Source organism: Hydractinia symbiolongicarpus, chromosome 13, assembly GCF_029227915.1.
Source record: "Hydractinia symbiolongicarpus strain clone_291-10 chromosome 13, HSymV2.1, whole genome shotgun sequence".
In the NCBI taxonomy this organism is placed as follows: domain Eukaryota; kingdom Metazoa; phylum Cnidaria; class Hydrozoa; order Anthoathecata; family Hydractiniidae; genus Hydractinia; species Hydractinia symbiolongicarpus.
The window spans coordinates 24226570-24245769 of NC_079887.1; the positions used below are offsets into that span (position 1 = coordinate 24226570).

The window sequence follows — 19200 nt, forward strand, 5'->3', positions numbered from 1 at the left end:
TAACACGTGATAATATATTCCGCGGTTAAAAGAAATTACATAAAGATACAAAAAAAAATGAAAAAAATGAAAAAATACAAAAATATGAAGAAAATTTCCAGCAAGAATCATTCTTCAGCTGTCGAGAATTTCGCGCACAGCTCTTTATGACCGGCAGTCCAATCAGTCGTTTGACATTTTTTTGAGCAGTACACCTCACAACAGCCGGCACATCTTCGTAGTTGAATACCTTCCCCAGCACCGCAGTTTCCACAATGACGGACAAGCTCTCGTCTGTAGTACTTGCGATACAGCAAAAGGCACTAAACACAGGGATAAGAACCTAATTTAAGAACAGTTACTTGTGTACTGGGTTTGCGCAATGCCTTACCGGTAAAAGAAAGTCGACAATAAAGGGAGATTAAAATAGTATTCAACTGCAACAAACTAAATTATGCTGACCAACTTATTAAGTAAATAATAAAGATATATGTAGTTAAATTTTATGTCACAAAAACTCAATCGGTGAATTGAAAATAGCTTCAAATAAGAAAGGTTTTGAAAAAACTAATCAGATATCTAAGATTCAAGTCATTCTGACTTAATATTTTTTAGAGTTAAAAATATCTTCCATTGGTATACTTAAGCAGTAAGGGCAGATGCTTATTTACCAGACAAACAAACTTTCATTTTATTGGAAACAGAATCTGGAATATGGAGACAACTTGTTTAATTTTATTTGTCAGCTGATTGATGAATAGTAGAGTGGGATCACGATCGCTAACAACACATTAACAAGTTTGGATTAAAATATTGAGCAAACAACTGTGCACATGCAGCATCGACACGACATTAAGTCCGCGAAAATTTCTTCCCATCTAGATTTAACATGAGGTGTAAAACTTTTCCCTAAAGAAATATTTCACCAATGTACAAAAAAAAAACTGCAGTAAAAAAAAACTCTAACACATCCATATTGGTCATTGAAAGGCCTTGACATATTAACCTTAACTCCACAACTAGCGCAGCGAGCATGACATTTTTTCCCACCCGCGAAATATTTGGATTCCCTTTCTTTTTTTTTTATTTGTTTGTTTATTTTCGTTTAGTCACGATATTGCAATTTTTCGCGATATGTCACGAACATATTGATAAAAATTGTTCTGGGTGACTAGTTCCTCCGATATTAACAAAAATAAATACACACATTAATGGCAGAGTAGAATGTTCGCTTTATTTCTGAAAATCCGCAAAAAATCCTGTGAAAAATGCTTTTTTTTGCCCCAAACACGAAAATAAAACCTTTGCATAAATTATTTTTTACGCCTATCCACGCTAAAAAATTTGATACAGCTATATTCTATTTTGTTTGTGCTGATATTCGCGAAAAATAAAACGTTGAAAATACAAAACCAGAAAGAAAAAAAAGATATCCGCTATTTTATTATCACGCTTAGATCCCAATAAAGTATTTTGACTGCAAGACTAAAATATACAAAAAGAGAGGTACGCGCTAGAAAATAAAACACTGCTTAAATATTCCCACCTTTATTTTTTTAGATCCGCATTTTTTTAAAAAATAAAATGTTTCACCATGAAATGACAAGTTCTTTTTGTAAGATTAGGAAATACTCTCAATATAGCCATCATTTAAAAAATCAAAACCCAATACGGAAAAAAAGCTATCAAGAAAAAATTCTTTCGAAAATATATAGTTTCTCAATAAGCTTTTTTCCGAACGAAAAATCAAGTCCCGCAATACTAACAATTGACGTATTCAGTGGAATACATAATTTTCAAAATTACTAAAATCCTTTAAGTTATGAAAACGAAATAGTATATTTTTTACGTCCACCCTTATCTTCTCGATGTTAGTTTGCTCTGTTCATGTTGCTCATGAACTTTTCCTAACTGCGGTTAGTTGTATCGAGTGAACAGACTCGATTCTACATTTCTCATCGGCATTTTTTTACCAAATTTTATCACGTATGAGAAAAATCGAGTTACTTTTTATTTTGCTTTTTTCATTTTTTTGTTACTTTTTTATTATCTTGTTTCATTTTTTTGTTTTACTTTTTTATTTTTTGTTTTTACTTTTTATTCTTTGTTTTATTTTTTTTCATTTTATTTTTCACATTTCTCTTTCTTGTAAAAAAATAAGGAATGGAATTATTAGAGATTTTATCGCTAGTTTTTAAAAACCACAGAAAAATTAAATTTAAGTTCGCATCTTTACATTTCATCTAACCTCTTAGAACAGCTGACAAGGCAATATTTATGAATTCCGTCACACTTTTTTTTGGCAGGTCCACATTCTTCCTGCATTTCCTTAATTTCTTCACGGCAGACATTTTCTCAAAGACAAAAACAATGAGTTTCTGTAACTGGAGATATCGCTACATTGAAATTTCCATTTACTTAAAGACCAGGGCGCCACCTTGTATTTGACAGGCGAAAGGCAGTAATTTGTCTATTACAATGTTGGCAACAAAATTGACTATGTTCTTGTCACATTTTGTGAGTACTCAATAGCACAGTCGACATTTATTCACTGTCTGCCGATTCACCGTCTCAACAATCAACATGTTTATTTTCTCTAGCATTAACATTTAATAATGACACACATTCTAAATACAACATGAAAGATATTTCACATGCAATATTTAGGGACTCAATGAAAAACAATCCCATCTAATAGTAAACACTTAAAAACAAAAATAAATAGAAAAACTCAAACCAATTAATCAGGTGACTAATGAATACAGAGACGCTGATTTCTTTTTATTACATTACCTGACATTGTCATCAGCAACTGCTTTATTTACTTAAGGTAAAAAATTCCAAGGTCCTTTCATCCCCTGCCAAAAACACGTAATTTCAACAGCAAAAACAACAACAACAAAAACAACGAAAACAGCAAAAGCAACAATGGGGAAACAACAAAACACAACAACAACAACAACAACAACAACAAAAAACAACAACAACAGCAAGAAACAACAACAACAACAACAGCAAGAAACAACAAACAAAAACCTGGATAACAAAATTAAAAACACTAAAACACAAATACGGCTAGCAATTTCTAAAGGGTGTTCTGGGCGAGTGTACGGGAACGCTATTACCTCCTTATACATATCAGTAAACATTTGATCATTTGGTTCCAACTCATGACAGCACGATATGTCATTGAGCGCTTTTAAGTAGTCTTCCATCTCATACCAAGCACGCGCTCTCCTGTAGACAGCCTTTAAGAAGATACTACTTCGGGTGGGTCCACCCTCGTCACAGGCTAAACGAATCAAACTAAATGTAAACTAAAACCCAACACAGAAACCAACATGGCGAAATGCAAGTACCTTCCGTCGGTACTCGACAACATGAGGGAATGGTAAATCTAACTTTGATCTATGGGTGTTGATTGACTTACGTATCCAACAGGAACAAATGGATCTAGTGCTATCACGGATACACTCCTGCCATTTTCCCATTTGAAGATGACACTGAGCTCTGTTTGCAAATAGGGTAGCTGGAAGAACCCACCTGTGGGTAAAATAAAAACATGCAAAGAATTTAAACTCATACGAAAAAAATATAAAGAAAAAGGTCTTCTAAATGCTAGCGTTTAGAACAAAGTAGGTACACCAAAAAGTTAAAAAAAAAAGCAAACACGTATAACCTACCAATGGTGAACGTCATTGCCGACACCCATTCTCGGATCCCAAGACGGACAATTCTCCCCATCAGGACATTTAATACGAACAGGGCAAATCTTTAACGCCTGTGTATAGAACTCGACAGCGCGCTCATACTTTTGCTTTTTAAATTCATCGTTACCATTATTTTTTAAATTCTCAACTTGATGACGAATGGTTAAGCTATCTTCATTGCGCTCGCTTCTAATTAACCGTTCCTCTTTGCGCCAACTTCTACAAAAATTCAATAAACGCTTTATAAAACTGAACATTATATCCAGCAAATCAAAAAAGTAGCTACCAACTTTACATGCTTCACAAAACCACAACGAGCACGCTCGATTTGTCTTCTATACGAATGCTAAAAGAGACGAATAAGGAAGATAAAAACGATACAAAACTGGAACAACATCAATAACAATAGCGCAGAAACAATAAAAACAATAAATTAATTAAACGATCAAAACAATAAAATAATTAAACTCTAACAATGACAAAAATAAATAAATAAATAAAAAAACAGCAATAAACAATAAACAAAAACAACATCAACAACAATAACAAACAATAAAAATAAAAATAAACAAAATAAAAATAAACAAAAACAAACACAAAAACAAAAAAACAGCAATAACAATAAGGAACAACATCAACAACAATAACAAACAATAAAAATAATAAAAATAAACAATATCAAAATAAAAATAAACAAAAACAAAACAAGAAAACAGCAACAACAATAAAGAATCAAAAACAATAACAATAACAAAACAAAAAATAAACAAACAAAAAAGCAACAACAACAATAACAAAATAAAACAAAAAATAAAAAAATAAACAAAAACGAAAAAACATCAACAACAATAAAAAACAACAACAATAACAAAATAAAAAAAGCAAAGAACAAAAAACAACAACAAAAACAACAAAATAACAAAATAACAAACAATAACAACAAAAAAAGAAAAAGAAAAAGAATAAAACAACAATTTTTAAGACAAAAAAACATAAAATAAACTAAAATAAAAACAGTAATATAGCGAAAACAAAAAAAATCAAAAATTGAAAAATATTAAAAATTGAAAACTGTTACCCAAAATATAAGAAAATAAAGATAAATAAAAACACAGCAAAAAACTAAAAGAATTAAAAAAAAACGATATAAAAAAATAACAAATAATAAACATACAAATTAAAAATAATAGTGAATAAAAATAATGTATAAAAATCGCCGAAACACAAAAACAAATTCAAATGAACTAAATACGAAAAAACGACTCAATATAAAACATAATTCTCCTTACGCCGTAAAAATGTCCTGTGTCAATTAACAGTTGTGGTGTGCACCCAGCCTTGTGTAATTCAGTAGCTGTCTTTCGGCCCTGAGCAAGTTCCGCTACCAGAGCAATGAGGGCTGGCTGCACCTGGTATAAAAATATAAATAAGTTGAAAGCCATTGCATAGAAAATTGTAAAATGCAAAATCATGAAAACCAATATACACGACGACCCAACGCTGCAGGTCTGTTAAACAAGTAACGACAATCTTGACGAAACAATTCATTCATAAATTCTAGTTCACCAAAACCTTTTATTTTTTTGTTGACTAAACACAATGAGATCCTTTTTCCATCAAACACACAAAAATATAACAATAAAACAACTCAGCAAATACCAAATAGATTGCATCCGTCTCATTTGCAATGTAACTTTTAATAATCGTACTGCGTAGTTTCAGTCTGTTCAACAACTAAACTCTATTCTGTCACGCTTTGGTATATAAAAACAACAAAACGGCAAGTCTATGTAAGAACTTTAGTGTTTACAAATGAACAATTGAACGTTCGCAGAAATGAAACGCCATTTTAGTCCGAATCCATTCGTCAAGTCGTAAACGACTTTCACACGACGCCAAAATTTCTAATCACTCAAAAGCTTAGCTACCACTAAGGCAGTACCGATTCAAAAAATAAAACTGCATAAATTTCTAAGTGTGTACATATGTAACGGCGACAAAAAAACATTTCTTTTTTTGGAAATAATTCCTTATACTTGTCTACGTATATACAACAACTTAAATCAACATTCACTGTCTCTTTCCAGCCTTCCTAAGGCCAATTCCTTTGAATACAAAACAAGCTTAAAACGGAGTTGATAACGCGATTTCACGAGCGCGCAGAGTCAGTAGACAAAAAAAATCACGAAATCATTAAATGTCAATTAAATGTCTTTTAATGCGTCTGTGTTAAACGTACATAAAATAAGGAAACATCTCGTCAGATACTCGACAATGTTTACATTTCATTGTCTCCTAGCGTGTCTGGTAACATTATCCCAACAACAGATTTTTAGTTGTTACTTGATACCAGATTTACCACCTATAAAATATCGGACATTTTTACTCAGAAACAGAAACAACGTCAGCAATGCAAAAAAATCACAAAAAAAAACAACAAAAAAATATGTTCAATATTAACGTACCTTTGTTTGACGTGGCGTCTCCGTTCTGTAAAAAGAACGACTTCACGTCAAACGAACACGTTATTAACGTCCAAAATATCGTCATTATACCCCTCTTACATTATCAAAAGAAGTAGAAAGGAAAAAAGGTAAATCTATATTCAAAACAAAAATTTTCACGTCCTTAATGGTCGGCAAGATATTGATAGTTAAATGGATCACCAAAACAAGTCACAGGTTACTCAGCAAATAAAACACTAAATGGTGCACTAATTGGATGCTAAAAGTTATGGACTCTATATGATCTCCTTTCAGCTATGAACCGTACACGTCAACGCTACAACGTCAGAGTAGACATCTACATCTATAAAAACGCTCTCATCTATAAAATTCCAGACCGAGCACAAAGCCTTTCCTCTCCCCATCCCTCACCCTAGTTCTAATTTTCTCTTACGGAAAACATCATTATTCTTTTCTTTTGTATAGAGTTTTCACGTCTACAATAGCGCGTTTCCCTTTTGCAACAATTTTATTGGAGATTACCTTCGCAATCAAAGTTTTCACTCGGATCTGATCAAAAATGATAGCATTTTTAAAAACTAAAGTCTTATGCTTTTAAGTGGTGAAAAAAGCTTTATTGTAACATTATGTTTAAAAAATTCCCTTTTAGAGGAGATTTGAGCAGATTGTTAAAAACTGAGAAGAATTAAGGGGATTGAGGAGTTTTGAGGAGTCGTGGCAACCCTCACATAAACACGGGACCAGTTTTTGTATTAAGACACCATCTCCACTAGGCGTAATATTTCCTACGTCAAAATATTATAATAGAGCATTCTAATTGATTTATAGCCAATCAGTGTTTATTATTCTGATTGGCACGGAATATTGCACCTAGTGCGTACTAGCCTAAAGTCACAGCTAAGCTACAAAAAGGCATACGATCAACTCCCTTATAAAACAAATAGTAAGACTTTAAAGAACAAATTTGCTGGACGATAAGTTTAAACTCTGTTTATCTTTTAGTGAAGTCGTAATGAATAAAGCTATGTGTGATAATTACTGCTTCAACAAAGCCGTCATATAGCCCGCCAGGAGCTGTAATGAAACTTTTCCATATGTAAAATAAGAACACCAACCTATCACGAATGTGCATTTCTCATCTCATGAGCTACCAAGAATTCCACTTATTGATTAATGTAAACAAGATACCCTGCACTCTTTTATATACATTGCAGGAGTGTTTCATACGTTGCACCTTTACTTTTGTAAACACAGACAAAAAAGAAGCTAACAACGGATAGCATTTACTCAACCGACTGCTTCGACTGGACAATTAATTATTCTTTGACAGGATCCATTTGTTTGTAGGTTAGTTCCGTTTCAATACACAGTAAAATATAATTCAAGCTTGTAAACGATAGTTATTTTGATTAGATAACTAGAGATAAATTCCTTTTTGTGACAAGCCTGTTTTTAAAAAAATTCCCCTCTCCTATAAGTTTTGAAAACCCTTGATCTCATAAATATCATCTTTTTGTTTATGACTGTAATTTTGTTAGATTTTTAACCAAGTTTGGGTCGGTCATGCCATCATGACTTCGAGAAGAACTTTCAAAGACTAATACCTGCACATCTACCATGTACCTGCACATCTACCTGCACATCTATTATCTACCAGCACATCTACTATCTACCAGCGCATCTACTATCTACCAGCACATCTACTATCTACCAGCACATCTACCATCTACCTGCACATCTACTATCTACCAGCACATCTACCATCTACCTGCACATCTACTATCTACCTGCACATCTACTATCTACCAGCACATCTACTATCTACCAGCACATCTATCTACCTGCACATCAACATGCGCATCTACCTGCACACCTACTATCTACCAGTACATCTACTATCTACCCGCACATCAACATGCACATCCACTATTCAGTTACAACTGAGTAGCATTACTAAAGTATATACTGGTGTAAGTGAATACATGAGTAGTTTTTATAAGCAACACGACTTTTCAAATAGTGCCCAAGTTGCTAACACCCTACAATTGCCAGAAAAGTTTAAATTGGTGTCGAATATATTATTAGTAATACCTAGCCTAAAATAAAAAAATGTAAATTGTTCAGTTGGATTATAAGAAAAAAAATTGTTCAAAAATGTTGTGAAAGGACTGCCAAGACTTTCAAAATTCGTTTTTTTCTTGTGCATAGGACATTACACTTGGTCGTTGGCATTTGTGCACGACAAAACCTTTGACAAATCAATAAACAATAATGTGCGCATGGCAAAAGGAGAAATATCTGTGTGCTGAATGGGAAATATCGAGTATTTATCAAACTTTTTACTGAACTTAATAATAAAGCATTAGAAAGAAAGAATGAACTTGAATAGTCAAAAGCGATTGCATGCAAAAGACGTTATTTTATTTTGGTGTGCAAGACATTGCAAAGTTCTATTAAAGTCTTTGCAAGACACTGCAAAGTTCTATTGAAGTTTACGTAAGACACTGAAAAGTTCGATGAATTAATAAGTTACGAGACATCACATATGAACGACAAAATTTACTACCCAGTTTCAGATTGTATATATAAACAGTTACCATCTTGAAATGTGAAAATGTCAATCTAGATTTCTGTTTTTCTTGCGTTTGCCATGACGAGACTCTTAACCCATTTGGCCCGGGGGATTCCGCCCCGCTTCTTTTTTCTTATGCTACATGGTTAAGACACTTACTGAATCTTTATATATTTACCTATTAAGATCCTTCATGCCAAAGAGTTATCATAGAACTTGAAACTTACAACGCAACTTAAGAAGAGGAATTATAAATCCGATTTCCTGGTTTTCTCGGTTTTTACCCAAAAATCGAAAAATCGGATTTTGGCATTTTTTCATGCGAATCATGTGAAAACGGAAATATATTAAAGAACTTTTATCTGACTATAAGAACCTACAAACGGAATTTCGCTCTAGAACTAAAGTAAATTAATTTTGAGCAGACTGAGGTACTTTGGACAAATGTCAGCTTTCGATGATTATTGACGAGTACCTTTTGTAGATTTAAACCTTCATTATTCCTAAACATCCATAAATTGAATATTTTTTTTATCTTGAAGCATTTCCTCTCTTCATTTCCAACACTGCATCATTTGTAAATGGTGTTAAACTTATCAAAAGTCGTGAGAACTTAAAAGAACGTCGCATTACAGAAAAAACGTCTAATTTACGTCAGATTTAATTAAGTTAACTTGATGAGAAATAAATTATTACGTAGACGAAGAGATTTTAACTTTAAAAAACAAACTTTAACAAAGAAAACATGACTATATTTACAAGATTCCTGCCCCTCTCAACCATCAATCCATAACTAAAATATTGAGTACATAGATCCTAACTGGATAAGATCAAGAAGGAAAAAATTTCGCTAATTTTCTACGAACTCTATAACTTGATCGATTTTTTGGCCCTGTGGAAAGTCGAGTTATATACTGTAGATTTATATACAATAGTGCAGTAATTTTATTTTCTGTTTCTGTTTGTAATTCAGTATTCAAAATTTTAGAATTAGTAAATCAATTGCACAAGCAGTCCTTCTAATTCACACAGCGAATACCGAGGTCATTTAAAAAAAAATCTTGCCGACGTGAACTTGGGATATTTTAAAAAAATTTTTTGCCAAAAAGTAGAAAAAGTTTCTACTTTTTAGCGGCGAAATTTTTTTGTTGTAAACGAAAAAAAATCACCCGATCAGCAACACTTGTTAGTTTTTCTACTCTCATTACCGAAAAGAATTTAAAATAACTGTTGAGTTTTTTAAACTCAAGAGTTTTTACATTCAACATTATAAATTCTACCTATTCTTGTGGAAATCAAAAAGATATTTTGCAGCTAATTCGCCTCCGAATACGCCATTCACAATTCGCTTCGTGAAAATCCCCCTTAAAAATGCATTTGATCGCAAGATGACGTTGCAGCTATAACAAACTCACAATAATAAAAATACTTTATCTATGCGCGCAGTTCGCCTATAGATAGAACGATATTTTTCGTAAACAAAGGTATATACAATAGTAAAGTGTTAGTACAGTACTAAATTCAATAAATTTAATTGTTACAAGATTAAAAATGTGTAATAATGCTATCTAACTAAACACCTTTGTAAACCAGGAAACTCACAGAAGACAAATAACTAGTCTTATCATTGATAACCTGTTGAAATATCATATCATGCTCTTGCTATAAAGACGCTTATGTATAAAAATATGCATGAAAAAAAGAATTAAAATAACCTACGTAAAAAATGCTAAATAACAAATGCCGGCAAAAGATAAATAAAGATCTAAAAGTATAAGACTTCATTGTTCAATCTGTGTAATATAAATGTTTTTACTTTGTTTTGAAAACATTTAAAGGATCGCTCATTGTCAAGTACAAATCTATCAATTTTATATGGACCACGATATGAAGTTGAAAACTGACTGGCCTTAGTTTTTCTGTATGGTGGATAGTACTGACCAGATGACCTGGTGGAATATTTAATTTCTCTTACTTGAAACATGTTAGAATTTTATACATAAAGCATACGTTGTGAAAAATATTTATCTGGAAAATATTTAAAGCTTTTATTCAATTTTTCAAATTCGCCTCTCGTGGAAATCAAGATACTTTGCAGCTAATTTGCCACTGTGTAAACCCGCCTTAAAATATGTTCACCACCCGATCACACTAACAAGTAAAAAATAAACAAGAGAACCTATATAATTATTTAAAGCATTACGTTTCTATTGCAATTTTTAGAAAGAAAACATGTCTTAGTAATGAATTTGAGTAAGGGTTTTGTTAAACAGTCGCTAAAAGATGCTGCGTTGTTTTAAAAAAACATTATGTAGCTAATTTTAATGTTAATATCTTCACCGCCATCTTTGTTCACTATTTTGTTTTTCTTAAAACTAATCCATACTCGTACTTAAAGAGGGTGTTGTTTGAAGCTAAATCTAACTATTTCAATAAACACAGCAGTAATATTCACTGTTCAGCAATCGAAAATTTACGCTTCCACTTTCAACGCCGATCTGTGTAAAAGTAAAAGTCTGAAAATATTTATTTTTTTTTTAATTTGTGAAATTTAACTTGCACTTTCTTCTATTCACAAATCTAAAGTATAGCAAAATTTCTTTCCTGGAGGTATATAAAATATCCAATTGAACATCTCATTTGTGATAGATTGACAAGAAAAAGGATGGGCGTTTATTCAAAAAAGCAGTGTTGAGCCGAACTAATAAATATATAATTGTTTTCATATTGAATCAACTGTGCACAAATGGTTGCTGTACGCAGCATATCTTATGCCATGGTTAAAAACCAAAAACAAAAAAACATGGAAGAAAACCTACGTCTTCGTCTATTGAATACATTTGACACACCAAGGCTTCAAAAATACCCTAAAAACGAAAAATATGGACAAATATAGAAAAATAATTATAGGTATAAGTTTAATGCATGTGGAAAGTTTTACATGCAGTGCATCACAAAAGTAGATTGACTTTTTTTTTACAGGTTTGTTTTAAATTTTTTTTAAAGGACTTCATTCTTACAGAAGGTTGATCAAGCGCACTGACAGGATGTTAGATTACAAGCATTAAGTTACTGATATTTATTAAATTTTTGCATTTCGATCATATTTTCATTATTTTTTTTTTTTTGATTAAACAAGTTCATTAGGTGTGCATAAGTGGTGCTAAAATCGAAATTTAAGTTGAAAATGTCTGTTTGATGGTATTAATTAACAGAGCTATGAATTTCAGAAATCAATCAATATCGATGAGATCCAAAAAAAGAGTACAAAATACCGTAGTTGGTAGATACCTTGTTTTCAGCCAATTTCTCTCGAACTGTACCACCCTGTTTTGCAATACCATGTACAAGCATTTGAAATTGACGAGAAATGTGCCAGCCAGCAGAATACACTAAAAATGTAAAAACAAAAACACATTGTATATGGTGAATGTAAAAAAATATAAAGTAGACTTTGACATGACTTGGAGTGACTAGAGAACATTTGGACAAAAACATTTAACCACATCTCACACTAGATCATATCAGATTGCGAGGCAGCCATATGTAACCTGTATAACTCATGCTAGCACAGAAAACGGGTGTTAATAGGATGGCAACAATTCTTCTTGTCAGTGTTCGAAATGGAGCGACTGACATAGTGTTAGATCGGATAAAGCAAATAAATAAAATTGAAAGAGTGGTATTTGCAAATTTAAATTGCTTTTAAAAAATGGTTATTTAGATTCAAAATTTTCGAATTGTCCCCTACAAAAACTTGAACCCTGCTTTTTAATTTTTGAAACGTTTTGAAATAGCAAAAAACAAGGTGGAACAAACTCAACATATTCCAAATTTTTGTCAGCCTTTTCTTCTCTTAATTTTTTTTTCTGACAAACTTTAGTGAAGTACTCACATCCCACATCCAACGTATTGATCAGGTTATTATTGTTGATGAGTTTTATGGCGATCTCCTCACTAAGCAACAAGTTGGAGATGATATGTGATGAAAACTGGAACATGATATGTGTGGATGGATGGCACGCTGGATTACTCAACCAACTTAATATTGGCTAATCAAAAAAAATTACAGTTCCATTTAATGGCAATACATTTTAACAGACAAAAAAGAGCAACAACAAGAGAGTTTTTGACACTTAAAAAAAAAATGCTATTCTTAAAAAAATTATCGAAACCTACATGCTTGCATCAAGATTTTGGTCATATTTGGGAAAATTAAGTCATCACAAAATATTCTTTAAGATATCATTCTTTAAAAAAATCAATAATTTGTTAAATTTCTAATCAACATTGAATAAAACCACAATTTCATTTCCTAACGGACAAAAGATTGAATGCTGTTGCCAAAACCATAACAGTTGAAAGTGTAGTTGTATGTTTCACTTTTAGAAGTATTAGGTAACATTCGCACACGCAAGGATAAATGCCTGTGAAAGATGCAATTAATCACCCATGAAAATTAAATTCCCGTGAAATGTTATTCTAATTGGACCTGCAAAATTAATTCCCTGCAAAAAATTGCTACCACGAGTAGTCAAATAAATTTAGAGATTTTTGATAAAAATATTTTCAAACAGGTTTTATTAAACAAAAAACGTGTATATTCAGATTAATGAATTGTAAAACTGTTTCCAAAGTCTATTCATGGATTTAAACATAAATGCTTGCTCGTTCACTTTGTCTACATTGTGTCGCCAGCATAAGTGTTCTAAGAAGCAATACTAATTCAAGTTTGTTTCCATGCACAAAAAATTTCCAATGTGATTGTTATTTTCATACCTTGCATACCTGCTTTGTTAACACGTCCAGATTTGCATTGACACTGGTTAAGTGGAGACGTAAATTTTAAGGGCTGGTTTGTAAATTTCTAACTGCATATTAAAAATTTGAATCTTGTGCACATTATTCCATTAGTCAAACGACCCATCAAAAAATCATATTAAATGCACTGATCAAACAGCAAAACATTTAATAATGGAACAAAACACACTAATTGCTAACAAACGTTGGTCAAATTCGAAGATGTCTCACAGAAACAATAATGCCTATAATAAATGTTGCTGGTGTTGTACATAATGGTTATAATCCATGGAACAAAATTGCGCATCCATTACTAAAAAAGGTAGTTGAATATTTCATCTGACAATATTCCTAAAATTACCACTAATGTCAGACCCTCAAAGCAAGACTTAATTAATTGCTTTATTTCATCATGACTTACTCATTAGACAAAAATGTAAATTTCTAGAGAAAGTAATTTAAACTTTGAAAAGGTTGTGATTTTTTAAAATTAGTTTACGGCCAAACAAATTCACTCCAAACACTAAAAATGTTGCCAAATTAAAATAACACAAAAATAGAACAAATTTTACATCTATGAAATTAAATGAAAATAAATTAAATTCTACAAAAGAATCTGTCTTAGCCAACGACAAAATTTTTATCCACAAAATTTATTCCCTTAAGGTAATTTTCTATCACAATTTAAGGCAATATATACGACAATATATACAACAATCACAAGTGCTTCATTAGGTTTCGTATCACATCAACCATTAACCAGTTAATAATTTAGACTTGTTTAAAACTTTAATTTGAATCTAATATAACATACCTTCATGCATCGTTCCTGGTTATACAGAAGTAATCGAAATCTGTTGTTTAAATCAGCAATCTAAAAAAAAGCAAGAGCATCACGATTTATGGTCCAACCTTAGACAAAATATAAATCTTAACAGCATTTGTTTATCAACAACAGGTTATGCAATTAAAAAAAAGACTCAACCTTGCAGATTAAACCTCTCAAACTTTTTAAGATTCAATTTATTCCTAAACACACGAAAAACATCAACCATACCTGTGTACCTTCAATTAATCTCCTAAATTATTCAACAAAGCTAAACGTGAATTTTAAGGGCTGGTTTGTAAATTTCAAACTGCATATTTAAAATTCGAATCTTGTGCACATTATTCCATATGGTCAAAAGACCCATCAAAAAATCATATTAAATTCACTGATGAAACAGCAAAACATTTAATAATGGAACGAAACACTGCTAATGGTATACCTGCATTAGGATTTTCATTGATGCTTTCTTTAGTTCAAATCCAATTTGTAGCAACAGTACACCCGATTCTCTATTGATTGTCTCAGGTACCTTCCATTCCTTTTCCTCAAAATTCACACAGCATTCAATATGGTAAAAATTATATGCAAACATGTGATCATCAAAGCAAAAAAAATCTTTTTCAATTCCAGAAGAAAGTAGCATTTTTTGAGCATCATCTTTCTTTATAAACTGAGACAATGTAACAAGCCCATTGCTCTTTGAAATCCGTTCACAGGCTTCTCTGTGCTGCAAAGAAAAACAGCATAAGATATCAACTGCAGCCACCATACACAAGTTTTTTTCACTACTGTTCAATATATCCAACAACATCTCCACAACATTTCCATTCAAGAGTTGGTTACTATGGCTTGTTTGTTTGTGACCTGTATGTTCCAATATTCTTTTTATTAGCACCAGAGTCATGTACGTAACGGAAGAATTTAAGTTGTTTTCCTGTAGTGCTTTCAGGTTATCATTACCCTCTAAGAGCGTTGTTATAAAAGTCGTTACTTTGCAAGTCAAGAGGAAATTTATCAAATCATGTTGCTTCAGTTTTGAGCTCTAAAATTAAAATTGCAATCAATAACTTTAATAATGCACTATGTGACTGTGAGGTAAAATTTGGATATGAATTTCATTCCCTAAAATCACGTAAAATATGCATCTTAAGGATAAATTACTTATTTTGATGTTATGTCATCAACATTGGTACACTAGACTGTCACGAAAGGTTTAAATTAATTTAGTGAAGCTATTGTATTGTACCTGCAAATTTAAGGCCAAATATTTGGAAATGGGTGAAAATAACTGACATCAACCTTCAAATGAGTTACTAGGGACCATTTCAGACCAAAATTGGATCACATTCCCAATGCTGGCCCAATCCAACCATTTCGGAAATGGATAGACACAGTTTGAAGTCACCTACATCATCATGAAATGTTAGGGCCCCTTCCTCAGACTTGCACCTCAAATTTATATTTTCAGCCAAAGTCTGTTTTTTATGCAAACTTTGTTTATATTAATTGTGTTATCATCCTGCATCTTTATATTTAAAGCTTAATAATAACAAAGTTTAATTTTGTTCAATTTTGGCATTTTCTGTTCTATAACCCTCGAAATTAATATCATACGTAACCTAAACAAAGCTGTATTGTGTTCTCAAATCAATCCAATTTTATAAAGAACGGACTATGTTCTTTTGTTAAAAAAAACATTTTTGCTATATAATTTCAGAATCTTATCCTAAACCAAATTCACCAGGTTATTAATACTATTTTCAGGTAGGTCTCAATGGATTTTTACCTTGGTTTTTTCATCCAAGAAGAAGTACACTGCAGACAAAAAGTTCTTCACCATAGAACATCTCATTTCACTGATCAGCATCTTTGGTTTTTCTGCTCCATCAGTGAGATCAAACCATTGTTTATTAACTTCATCAGTTTCAGACTTAAACAGCAAGAGCTGGAACAGACTCTCCACTTGCTTGCATCTTTTAGATTTAGTGCAGTCAACAAGGGTGTCTCTTAACTTTTTCTGATAACTCTTTACCATTCTGATATTCTTTTTCAATATGTAAAATTATTATCTATAAATTCATTTTTTCATAAAGAGAGAGCATATAAGAATAGCCTGTCACTCTTTCAATGTGGAACGAAGATACAGACATAAATACAATAGTTTTAACAACATTTTTTTCTAAGTACACACATCTTCGTAAAAGGCCAGAAAATCTGTGTTTTGAAAGGGGTATGTTCATCAGCCACGGTTTTAACATTTTTATTCAGTTTATCACATGCTTCATCAAGGTCATCAAAATTATTAAAATATGACCAGTTCCTGAGGTCCTTCATAAAAGCCTCTTCACTGAAGTTCTTGTAGCTACGAACCTTGATAGTTTTAGGTTCAAATTTTGGCATAATCACTGATGCCTAAATCCATGAAACCAGTTTTAGAGTGGAGCTTAATTCCTTTATTTTGGAGGATAGAGCATATTTTGAAAGCATGTTACAGTTAAAATGTCCAAAAATAAAACTTCTTTTTCTTTTGGGAGCTTATTAAAACATTGTAAACCCCCACAAGGGTATATAAATAGGTTTAGTTTTTTTCAGGCACACTTTCACCCATGGTGATTCAAAATTTTTGAAGTATAGGTGTTTCAAAAGGTGGCTATCATGTTTTCATTAACAAAAATCAAAACACCCCCATCTTGTCTATTCATTCCTATATCAAACATAGCCATCAATTTTAACGTCATTGTCAGTGATGGTATAATCAATTTTGGTTTCACAGATGGAGAATACATCAATTTTTGTTTGATGTAGCAGAAGTTTAACATTAGTTTAAATGACAGATCATTTTTAAGCCCTTCCCATTTCTGATTGCCTTAAAATTAAAGTTTTCATTAATAGTAATATCCATGTTGTCCGGAATTTCATTACCAAATGACTCCTCATTAGCAAAGGGCAAACTACGAGCAAGACAGGGATTGCATACAAAAAACAGTTTATCTTCAGGAGTCTTCATAAATTGTTGATATTTTTTTACAGAAATACGCTCACATTTGAGCCCATAAACGACACTCGTCACATGAAAGTGCTTTGTGTGTTTTTGCCACAGGTTTTAAGCATGAAGAACAGGGTAACCTAACAGGACCTGAGATGAGGCAGATGTCCCCTGACAAAAGGATTAAAAAATAGAAATACTTGTGCCTGCTTGGCTTAAGTTTTGATAAAGCCAACGAACACAAAAATCAACTTATATTAAATGTGGGGTTTCCTACTTGAGTAAAATTATTTTTAAGTCATAGGGAGATCCTTCTACAATTATGTGCTCTTCCAAAGTTATAGTTGAAGGATCTGAGGCAAGCCCATTTCCTCACGATGTTATAAATCAAAATTAAAATTAAATCAAATATGTTTCATGAAACTTACCCAAACTCATACATAAATACAGTACCGCCTGAATGTAACATGTACGCGAGTTTTACGACCTTGTGTAACGATCTCATGTCTACATAAAGAACCTTCACATATCTTTTGTTTACACACAAACTTAATTGCTTTCTATTGTTATTGTAGTGTGTGAGTCATAACAATAACATTTGATGAATCTTTTTGTTGTCACATGTAACATGCATGTTATTGTTTAAATGTTTTAAAGCTGTTTGGGTTTTTTATTTTGAAAACATTCTGGATACCTGTTTTTTATCTCTTGCGCATTGCTACTTGTTTTTTTTCGGAACACTGTTTGGACTCACTTGCCTCAATTTTTGTGCATGTGGTTGAAAATACTAGTTTCTTTTAGTCAAATTTAAATTCATTGAAAATCCGTAATTATTTTTCTGTGTTATAAAGTCAAGAGTATCAAGAAACAATATGTAAAAAACATTTTACTCTGCCCGAGAAAAAATTAAACGCAAAGGCCAATGAATTTTTATTTTTTATAACAACAAAACTAATTAAGGCAACACGATTTTAAAAAAACACAATCTCTTTTAAAAAACAACAAATCCAATGGTCTTAATATTTAAAAAAAACTAGTGCTGCTACTTTTTAAAACTTTTATCAATACTTCTTTATTATCGAAGCACATTCAAAACTTTTAAAATTTCTTCTTGTAAAAAGCAACCTTTTACAACGCAAACAAAAAAACCTATGTTCAGGACTTTTCCCTTCACAATAAGATTTCGAAAACAAATTATATTTCAGTACCGAAAAAAGAAAAAATCTAACATTTGATGTCCTTGATAGATCTAAACACTAATTGTGAGAACAGTTTGTTTTTGTGATGCGTTCTAAAAAAGCATTTCTATTTCCGTTGTTCATTCTTAAATTTTTAAAATGCGATCTAACAAAGGTTTTCTATCTCCGTTCTTGGTTATTTAAATTTTTAAAACACTATCTAAAAAAGCATTTCTATTGCCTCTTTTCGTTCTTAGGTTGAGCATCTGGACATTAAAAAATTGTTCTAATTTTATTTGTTTCCATTTCGTTCCGGGAGGCCAATTGAAATTTTAGTCGAAACGCTAATTTTTATAAGAAAATTCTTTGCGCAATTTTTTAAGAGTTATGTACATTTTATGTGCGAAATAAAACATTTAGCTTTGTGTGAAAATAAAATAAAATTGCACGCGCATCAGATAAACATAACATTTATAAACGAATGGTTTAACATGGCTGTTCTTGGGTAAAAACAATAGATAAATAAATCTTTTTTTATTTTATTTTCTGTCGTTGATCTCTTGACGACTATAGCAATTAAATACAACAATGGGACACACTAATGAAATTTCGCGAACAAGACATGAGCTCTATTGTTTTAAACATGCAAAAATAACTCGTGTATTTAACAATAGGTTAACA

The 19200-nt window shown here is 31.7% G+C and overlaps 1 protein-coding gene across 2 annotated transcripts in view; it reads right to left on the reverse strand.

The window, feature by feature from the left end:
* LOC130624307 (uncharacterized) overlaps positions 1-19200 on the reverse strand; it is a 27164-nt gene continuing 7964 nt past the window's right edge. The window contains exons 1-12 of one of the 2 annotated variants that reach the window (XM_057439887.1): positions 16142-16443; positions 14795-15397; positions 14341-14400; positions 12622-12778; positions 12018-12118; positions 11546-11593; positions 4979-5098; positions 3980-4035; positions 3663-3908; positions 3410-3522; positions 3105-3271; positions 1-302 (exon numbers count right to left, since the gene is read on the reverse strand). In XM_057439887.1, coding sequence (XP_057295870.1) covers positions 108-302; positions 3105-3271; positions 3410-3522; positions 3663-3908; positions 3980-4035; positions 4979-5098; positions 11546-11593; positions 12018-12118; positions 12622-12778; positions 14341-14400; positions 14795-15397; positions 16142-16390 — 2115 coding nt within the window. In that variant the 5' untranslated portion in view covers positions 16391-16443 and the 3' untranslated portion in view covers positions 1-107. Of the gene's footprint in view, positions 303-3104; positions 3272-3409; positions 3523-3662; positions 3909-3979; positions 4036-4978; positions 5099-11545; positions 11594-12017; positions 12119-12621; positions 12779-14340; positions 14401-14794; positions 15398-16141; positions 16444-19200 lie in introns of those variants that run through there. The other variant, XM_057439888.1, reaches the window with a different exon arrangement.